Source organism: Teleopsis dalmanni, chromosome 1 (assembly GCF_002237135.1).
Source record: "Teleopsis dalmanni isolate 2A chromosome 1, ASM223713v2, whole genome shotgun sequence".
NCBI classification, from domain to species: domain Eukaryota; kingdom Metazoa; phylum Arthropoda; class Insecta; order Diptera; family Diopsidae; genus Teleopsis; species Teleopsis dalmanni.
In genome coordinates, this window is record NC_051846.1 from 196631283 (window position 1) to 196641144 (window position 9862).

The following is a 9862-nucleotide window of genomic DNA, read 5'->3' on the forward strand; positions in this document are numbered from 1 at the left end:
TATTGATCATCCAGTTTATATAAAAGGAAAAAGTGCGTCCGGATGCAAAACTGGCCCAAATCCTGTATTTAAAAGTTTATGCTCAATTAAGGAAAAATATGACTTGTTATAATTCAAGTTTTTTTTAAATAGTTTGTAGCAGTTTTTATAACTAGTTTTTATACCTTTTAGAATACTAAGTGTTAATGTAAGATATGTAATTACAATATTTTTCACAGTGTAGTCATATGTAGATGTAGTTTATTTTATACTAAAACTTATAATAATTTATTAAATGTTTATATGCAATAGTGTTACTTTACATATTTTTATTTAATTTATATATGCGTTGCACGCAATTATTATTGTCGAATTTACTTTATATTTCCTATAAGAAAGTGCATACAAATCAAATGTCAATCATAATTAGCGCCCGAGACGCGTCTTCACTGATAATAGATAAATGTTTTTTTACTTAGAATTTAAATATATTAATTTGCAAGAAATTGTTTTAATAATAATATTTTAATAAAAATAACAGTTGGCCAGTTCATTAAACCATAATCAAATCTGGAGTTTTAATATATTATATCAAAACAGTGCTATATCCATTATATTCCTAACAGTTACTAACAGAATTTTTATTTATTAATATTATTATAAATAAATAATTATTATTTATTAATATTATTATAAATAAATAATTATTATTGATTAATATTCTTATAAATAAATAATTATTATTGATTAATATTCTTATAAATAAATAATAACTGCCATCAAATTATCAATAAATACAGTATTTTTATTTATATATTGTTTCTATAAAATTAATTTCGGTTTTCACAACTACGTAATAATGATTATCTCCATTAACTCCTTAGGTTGGCACTAAGAAAAATTAAATATAAAATTATCATAACAATAATTTTGGTTTTTACAAGTAATTCCATTTAGTCAGTTGCGTTTGGCTGCTGCTGTATCTCAAGTACCATCTCTGCTAAATTTTATTTGCGGTTATTAGTTATTTTTATTCTTATTTTTAGTATTAGCAATATATATTAATTTATTACTTTTTATTGTTAAAGTTTTTGTAAAAATGAAAAGAAAAAAACCAGTTCTGTTAAAATCGCGCGCGTTTGAATTAATCAAGTTAATTTGTTTTGAATTTGATATTTATGAAAAAATATTCCAAACAATTAAATCAATTAATAGCAAAATATAATTTAACCACAACGATTAACAATTAGAACAATTAAAGTATTAAATTGCAATTAAACTACTAAACTCGTTATCGCTCTCCATATAATAGTTCTATACTTACATTTGGCTTAAGCCAAAGAATACGTTACAACAAAGCACAATAGATCTCATAGGACCCGGTATAACATTCTTATATTCTTATATTAAATTCTTATACTGAATTCTTATAAGATTCAGTATTTAACCGACTATGCAATGGTACCAATTCAATTTAGATTTATGCTTGCCTGACTAAAGATCTTAATTTCAAAGATTTCTATTACAATAAAATGTGCTAATTTCTCAAAAAAATCAATTGTAATGGTTATATACAGTAAAAGCACTTATAAGCGATGTTACTAGATATTTTGTATGAATAAATAAATGGTACACAAAATAAAAACTGGAAACCCTCAACATTGCACGATTAAGAGAAATGTGCGTTCATGAATACATCCTTTTTTAATAGTTTTCCCTATAATAGCGATCTCAAAAAAATAAGTTGTCACATACTTGGATAAAATGGTTCGTTGTTATCCAGAACAAATATAACATAACTAATAACAATTTTAGCCGTTTAATGCTGCTAAAACAAACATTATTTTAGGAGTGGCCAAATTTAATTATCCAACTCACTCGTCATCAATGAACGATTCACGCATAGAAAATACTTCTTAGTTCCAACTAAAGCAATATAAATGCACCGAGCAGAGTATTCTACCAAACCTTCATCATCGTTACATCCCACATAGCCCTCTCACCACTTCTTTTCCTCACATCCCATCTTGGCCATTATATGTATCTTGTAATCTATTAATGTTGGAGGTGACTACGGGTTAGAACAATAACAACAAGCAAGCAAGGATTTCCAAATTTTGCATTCCGGGGGAATTATAAATTTTGAATTTTTGAGGGTTCCAAATGTGTAAAACCTTATTTTAAATAAAATAAGTAAATGGGGATAGCAAATGTGATGGGTATATGTAAGTAAAGAACTTTTATGTTGAAGTATTACATTATGACTGGTTTTAGACTTAGTACCCTTTTATCCTATATATCTGAAGTAAACTAAAACAGTAGTACATGCAACCTACAACACTAGTGCCACATAAATATGGAAAAGAAGATAGCACAGATAATGTTGATATATATATATATATATATAAATATATATATATATTATATATATATAGTATATATATATATATATATATATATAATATATATATTGAAATATTATAATTAAATTGATTCCAAGGGTTGATCTCATGCCCTGCCAATTGTGAAGCTCAGAGTCAGTGCTCATTAGTCAACTGACCCAAAGCCCAAGTCTTGGAACTATCTCTTATATTTAATTATTCGTAAATAATTTTTTGAAACTGCAAGCACCAAGAGTTGACTCATACTATGCCAAAATTAATGATTAATTGAACTCTTGGCTGACCTGACTATAGTCATAGTATAGATACAGCTGTTTCGAATATTGCCAAATACCCATCATCAGTGCTCTTGAAATTATTTCTTACATTTAGTTGTTCTTAAATAAAGTTTTTGCGACTATAAGTACCAAGGGGTGATCCCATGCCCTGTCAAAATTGAAGCTCAGAGTCAATACTCATTAGTCAACTGAGCTAAAGCCCAAAGATGCTTTTAAAATTTAAATATATATTCACATTATAGTCCCCTAAAAACTGCAACTTAAGCTTACTTTAGGGAACTTGAATTTTGAAATTAAAAATTATAGTTTATATTTATCATTGGTTTAATGTAATAACTGATAGAAAACCATAAACATTAAATAACAGAATATTTATAAGGTTCCCAGCTCACTTAATACTTGCTACGTACTTTACAATCCATAGATATTTAAAATTTTATTTGCACAGATGAAATGAATATATTTTATGAATTTAAGATATTCTTCCGTTTAGAACTCTAACAAAGTATAAAAAATTCAGTAATGAAACATACTACACCTATAGTTAAGTCACAACGATTACGCATTTTAAACCATAATGAAGTTAACTTTTATTTTAGTTTTAATAATTAATTTGTGGAGAGTAGATGCAACTGATTACTGTGTGCCAAGAATTTGTCCATCAGGAATTAAACATATTGCCTGCAAGAACACTTTTGTAAGTAATATATAATATTAAAATTTATTAATTAAGTTTTTAACAATTTTATAAAGCAATTGGCATCAGCATGTCCAACTGATGCTTATGTGATTGATCTTTCTCCATTTATCACAACTATTCTCGATGAGCATAATACCAAACGTAATCAAATCGCTGGAGGCGATCTGAATGGTTACTTATCAGCCACACGTATGGCCAGTATGCAATGGAATGATGAACTAGCAAAACTTGCTACCTTGAATGCTATGCAATGTGTCCAGAAGCATGATAAGTGCCACAATACAAAGGATTTTAGACAATCCGGTCAAAATTTGGGTTATTTTGGTCATACTTTAAAAAATAAAGTCTATTCAGATGATTGGATTATTAAAAATCGTATAAATCGTTGGTGGAATGAACATGAACATGCTGGCATGCAGTTTATATATAAATTTCCCAAAAAATATGGAGGACCGTAAATATTTTACTCAATTTTTTTATTGTATTTTCATTATATTTTTTTTCAATATTTTTATATTTTTTTATATTTTCTTTATAAGGAAAATTGGACACTTTCTGCCTATGGTAATTGATCGGAATACACATGTTGGTTGTGGTGCAATACGTTATATGAATGGTGAATATCTTCGAACGCTAATTGCATGCAACTATGCTACAACAAATATAGTAGGAAAGTCGGCATATCAAGTAGGTGGATCTGGTAATGATTGCAAAACCGGTAGAAATGCCAACTTTACTCATTTGTGTTCAATTAATGAAGTTTATGATGGCTTATAATATGCATATCAGTCAAAAGTTTGAATTATATTTTAATAACAATAATATCACACAATCAAGTTATTTGTTCAAACGTTAGCATTTGTTTAACTTATTTTCTTTTTCGATATTTTAAATATTAAAACTTTATTCCAAAAAACCCAAAACAGAGCTAATTTTGATATAAACTTTCAAACACATATGTGACAACCACACTCGCATGAATTTTTACTTGATGCAACTGAGATCGTAGCTCTGCGTTTTGCAGAAATGACGTGTAGGAGGACCTACGTCGCAGAGAGGCAAAGCCTGGAAAAGTCAAGCAATGCGCTAAACGAGCTGAGCGCTTAATACCAGACTCTTTCATACAAAAATATCAAAAAGCATAGCCCATAGACGTGATTATTTTAAAACTAAAAAGATATATGCGGCTTTCAGCATATAAATATATATACATTTGCGTATGCATATATATGGTACAAGTTCTTTTAAGTGAAAACTAAGATGATCAACTATTCTCACCGATTAATTGGACTGTCTCTATGAAAGAGCATACATTTTTTCAAAATAAAAACTGAAACTTAACACATTTGCATAGTTAAAAGAGTGTCGGTTAAACAGAGCTTTCACTGTACAGACATTACACCAAACATTTAAACAATTATTCTTCAGCGTTACAACTTCAAGCCCAATGTTTCTAAAAAAAATTCAAAAATGTTTAAATAGACTAAATACTCAGTTATTTAAACTTTTACTACTAAATATCTTTTGATCGATGAATGTCTGGTTAACTCAAACATTGAATTTTATCGAGTATATTAAAGAAGTTGTAGAATAAAGTTAATCAGACTGAATATATATTTTTTATCGATGAATAATGTCTGGTTAACTCAGACATTAAATTCTTTTGAAAATATTAAAGAAGTTGTAGAATAAAATTAATCAGACTGAATACATATTTTTTAACGATGAATAATGTCTGCTTAACTCAAACATTGTATTCTTAAATAAATTGTAAAGAATACAATTAATAGTAAGAGAGATGGTCAAAAGTTGTAGAAAAAAATTAATCAGACTGAATCTCTCCATAAAAAGAAATGTGTAAGAATTGTCTATATAATCTGCAACATTTCCTTGCCTATATGAAAAATATCTTGATGAACTTGCAACAGTCCTAATTCACAATAATATTAAAAAGAAATGTGGTCTACCTATGTGATCTGCAACGCCTTCCCCACATGACGAGTATCTTGTTGAACTTAATAAAGCTTTTATTCAGAATAGAGTTACAGATATAAAAAAATAGTTGCTGATGATCTAATACTTCGTAGTAGCAATCTTGTTTTTTGAGTTTATAGTTTATATATTGGTAGAATATTATACAATACTTAGTTACGAGTACTAATATGACCGTTTTTTTTATTTGAATAAATCAAGATATAAGAGTAAATAATTTGAAATTTTTATATACTAATATATATAGAAATTTTAAAATTTATTATTATTTATATTAAGTTTTTGTGGATAGTGCAATAAATAATCCTGACGATATGAATGCATTCCTAATTTCATTTTCTTTGAATAGAGTAATAAAATTGATAAAATAAATTTAATATCTTATGGTATGTATTACTAGAATCGTAAAACTTACATTGTATACGTTTTCAGTACCAAAGATAATTTTAATAATCATTAATTTTACAGTCGGTCAAAGCAAACCGTTTATACGCTATAATCACTGTAACCAATTGGCTTTAATTGTTTTAGAAAATATGATGGCAAAAATAAGATATTTTTTATATACACCCATACATTGTACGAATATTGTATTTCTATGGATAATTGAAGGCAATAATTTGTCTTAAACATAATATTATATTAACAATTAACAATGAATTAAATATCATGAATAAATAGCAATAAAATTTTCTATTATGTTTTCAATTAAATATTTATACTTACGCTAGCGTTTCTATCTACCCAATGCCTTCTAAATGCAATTATAAGTACTAGCGATGTTTCTGAAGGCAATGGCTTGAAACATAATTTTCTCTCCAAGCAATAGAATATATTTTCCGTCTTCTCCATTTAAATACAACTTTTATCGTATTAGTCACTTAAATGTTTATAATATTACTATTAACATTGCAGACCACAAAAGTGGTGTTGAGGTACAGACCGGCAGAAATATCTAAGCTTTTGTTAAATAAATAATATATTTTTTTTGTTGTCATTTTTTTTATTTATTAATTATTTTTTGCTTTCCTAAAAGATAAAACATATGAACGGTGAGTATAATTTGTTACATGATGCACACTGCCAGAATAAAAGCAGTTAAATCAGGAACAAACAATTTAGTCTGAAAAATTCGTTAAAGCTTCAAGCACAGTATTAAAAAATAAAAAAAATTAATTTAAAAATAAAAATTGAAAAAATTTTAATCTCCAAGGAAGATGACTCGTTTTGCTGTTTACGTTTTACTTAGCACCCATCTTTTCTTAGGCGTTTTGAGCAATACCAACTACTGTGACATATGCAATGACCACATAGCTTGCAATAATAATGGAGTAAAAATTTATTCTAATTATTTATAAACGTATTTATATTAAAAATAGCTTCTATAAAAGTGTGTTTTAATGTTATTCCTGTAGGAAAAAGCTGCTGATTGTGCTTCAGATGCAGCACTGGTTAACATAACACCTGAACTCAAAAATCTACTCCTCGATGCACACAATAGCAAACGTAATTCCGTGGCTGGTGGTAATGTAGAAAATCACAGTCCAGCATGTCGTATGGCTACTATGCAGTGGAACGATGAGTTGTCCTCACTTGCTGCCTTAAATGTGAAACAGTGTGTCATGAAACATGACTCGTGCCACAATACAGTGGCTTTCAAATATTCTGGGCAAAACTTAGCTTATATTGGCTTTTGGAATGAACCAAATTACCAAACCTTATCAACAAGAGCAGTGGACTTATGGTTCGGGGAATACAAAGACAGTAATATGAAATATATACAAAAATTTCCTTCAGATAATTCAATTCTGTTGTAAGTAGATTTTAGCTTATTTTTTAATTATATTTACATATCAAGCTATTAATTCAATCTCTTCTTTAGTAAAATTGGCCATTTTACAGTTATGGTGGCGGATAGAAATACTCACGTGGGATGTGCAGCTTTGACTTATTCAAAACCTAATTCATATAAAGTTTTTCTGATTGCTTGTAATTATGCAACTACAAATATCGTTGATTTTCCAATTTATGGTGATTGTCCTACTGCCGGTACTGGTTGCGTTACAGGTACTAATCCGTCGTACCCAAATTTATGCAGTCTTTCTGAACAGTACAATGTTAATAAATTTTATTAAGATGAATTCTTTAAGCACAAATCTGATAATAATGAAATATGAAAAAATTATACTATTTCGTTTAGTTATTAATTTAAAAGTAAATATATAAATTATCAATGAACTAAATTTTCTAATACATATTTTTTTTTTTGTTGGAAAATTTCAAACTTACTATAAGAATTGAACTTAAATCTTTTTAAAAGACCAAAAAATTTAATCTACCCAATGATAGTGTTGGGACTGATGTACTAAGTAGTATTTTTTATTTTTGTATATTTATGGATTATATATATTTTTACAAGCTAATTATATTTTTTAAGTTACTTTTTTACAATTTGGCGTAATACTTAAATCAGACATACATATTCGTAAATATATTTCATATATAAGAATAATTATATATAAGAATTTATATATGACCATTATCTAAACTTCATTCCTAACTTGAAGCTATAGACATCAAAAAGTCATTAATATAATAATACAATAAAACAATCAAATAATATATTTAAATAATATTAAAATTGGCTCTTTCGGGCTATGCCGAAAATGCATGTTATGTAGATTATCACATCAGTATTGCCAATTTCGTATTTTTACAATGTTTTGGTACTTTTTGATTGCGCCTAAATTTGAAAGGAAATGTAGATATGCTCACTTTCAATTTGCCACCAAAAATAACAAGCAAGAAAAAACTTATACAGACTGTAAAAATGTTAATTTATTATGTTATTATCTTATAATAATTCTTAATAGTTCTTACAAAATTATTCCTTAAAAGCAAAAAGTGCTCCAAAATTGTAGTAATTTGCTCCTAAAAGGCGCAAATTCTGAAATTTATTACTAAGGAACACTGCTTTGCCTTGTCTGGTTTAAGTGGTAAAAGGAAAACAATATTCAACAAATTTACGTTCAGTAAGAATATCAATCATATTTGGTATTCCCTAAGACGCAAAGGCAGATTATGTCATTGTCATTGAAAACTGCCAAAATAAATGCTATGTTCTGGAAAGACTAAACACATAATCTGTTAAGAATCCTAATTTGAGCATAGTCAGAAAACATGTCTCTATCTTAATTATATTAAATAATTAAAATAAATTGAGAAATTAAAAAGATAAAGTTGTTTAAAAAATTTTAGTGCAATAACTGCATAAGTTGCTTTTGTTTTATTTATTCCATGTATAGTACATAGTATATTAAATTAAAATTACTGAAATTATATGACAAGTCCTATAATTATAATTACTTACAGTCAAAGACGAAATTAATCAATCATTTTAAAGTTAAAAATTATTTTTCAAAGTGTAAAATTTACAATTTATCAATTAAAAAAATTGTTATATTATAGAATGCGGTAAACAGAATTTTTTTCAATTTATGAATGGTGCAAATTGAAAGTACGTATCACGTACTACGTATCTCTGAAAAAGATAATAATGAATCACTGTTTATTTTAATTATATTAAACTTGCAGTTTTGTTTTATTTTTACAATTCTCTTAGTAAAGCTTTAAACAAATATTCTTTTAACTTGTTATCTACAATATCTATGATGCAATAAAAATCAAAATATATAAAACCAGCTTTACGTAGTTTTATATTTTAAAATTTTAAAATAAATTTTCGCGAAGCCATTCTATACTTCAATAATTATTGTTTAAATAAGAATTCTATTTATACTAATCAGAGTTAATTTATTAGTCCGGGTAATGAGAATATACATTATAACTTGAGTAATTTCCTTATAAAGTTTTTGTACAATACCTAGAAAATGCTACCTATATTGAGTATTTTCTGAGTATCTCAGTTATCTTAAACTCGAAGTTAAAACTCTGGAACTTAGAAAAAAATGTCATAAAAATCATTTGTCTTACTAAACGATTGTAACACAAACGTTAAATGATTAATAATAACACACATAATATTCGCATCAATATAATGAAATATATATATAAATATAATAAATATATATGATATGAAGAGTTATTATGTTATGCTAAAATGAAATTATAATCCAAAAACTGGACTGTTTTTATAACTTTATACTTGAATAGTAGAACTCGAAGACATATGTTAACAAAGTCATGTGCGATTATATAGTAATGTGTATAATATAAATTTTATGAAAATATTTAATTTTTTATAAATTTGAACCAATCATACAGTGTTTAAAAAGAAGTTTGCAGATATATAATTTATTCTTAAAATAAGTCATAACTATAACATAAAATCATTTTTTGTTTGTATATTATAATTTATATTATAATATAATGTATATTATAATTTCAAGTCGTGATTACACAAATTACACATTTTTTTTATTGAAAAATATATACAGATTGAATATATAAGGTTTGAGTACGCACTAAATAGCTACTGACATGACAATTTA

General features: G+C 26.6%; 2 protein-coding genes across 2 annotated transcripts; both read left to right on the top strand.

The window, feature by feature from the left end:
* Positions 1–3196: 3196 nt before the first annotated feature.
* LOC119673333 (antigen 5 like allergen Cul n 1-like) lies at positions 3197–4229 on the top strand. Its single transcript, XM_038084599.1, has 3 exons — positions 3197–3356; positions 3413–3813; positions 3899–4229. The coding sequence occupies exons 1-3, from the start codon at positions 3237–3239 to the stop codon at positions 4134–4136; spliced, it is 759 nt and encodes a 252-aa protein (XP_037940527.1). The 5' UTR covers positions 3197–3236; the 3' UTR covers positions 4137–4229.
* Positions 4230–6484: 2255 nt separating this feature from the next.
* On the top strand, positions 6485–7536 carry LOC119673343 (antigen 5 like allergen Cul n 1-like). Its single transcript, XM_038084610.1, has 3 exons — positions 6485–6682; positions 6767–7164; positions 7234–7536. Exons 1-3 carry the CDS (start codon positions 6569–6571, stop codon positions 7484–7486), a joined length of 765 nt encoding a protein of 254 aa, XP_037940538.1. The 5' UTR covers positions 6485–6568; the 3' UTR covers positions 7487–7536.
* Positions 7537–9862: the final 2326 nt, after the last annotated feature.

Bases quoted from the DNA above. Each gene is read 5' to 3' on its own strand.
- LOC119673343 (XM_038084610.1), top strand. From the start codon at position 6,569: ATGACTCGTTTTGCTGTTTACGTTTTACTTAGCACCCATCTTTTCTTA. The intron at 6,683-6,766 runs GTAAAAATTTAT...TTATTCCTGTAG, and splicing joins TAGCTTGCAATAATAATGGA to GAAAAAGCTGCTGATTGTGC. The intron at 7,165-7,233 runs GTAAGTAGATTT...TCTCTTCTTTAG, and splicing joins TCAGATAATTCAATTCTGTT to TAAAATTGGCCATTTTACAG.
- LOC119673333 (XM_038084599.1), top strand. From the start codon at position 3,237: ATGAAGTTAACTTTTATTTTAGTTTTAATAATTAATTTGTGGAGAGTA. The intron at 3,357-3,412 runs GTAAGTAATATA...AATTTTATAAAG, and splicing joins TTGCCTGCAAGAACACTTTT to CAATTGGCATCAGCATGTCC. The intron at 3,814-3,898 runs GTAAATATTTTA...TTTCTTTATAAG, and splicing joins CCCAAAAAATATGGAGGACC to GAAAATTGGACACTTTCTGC.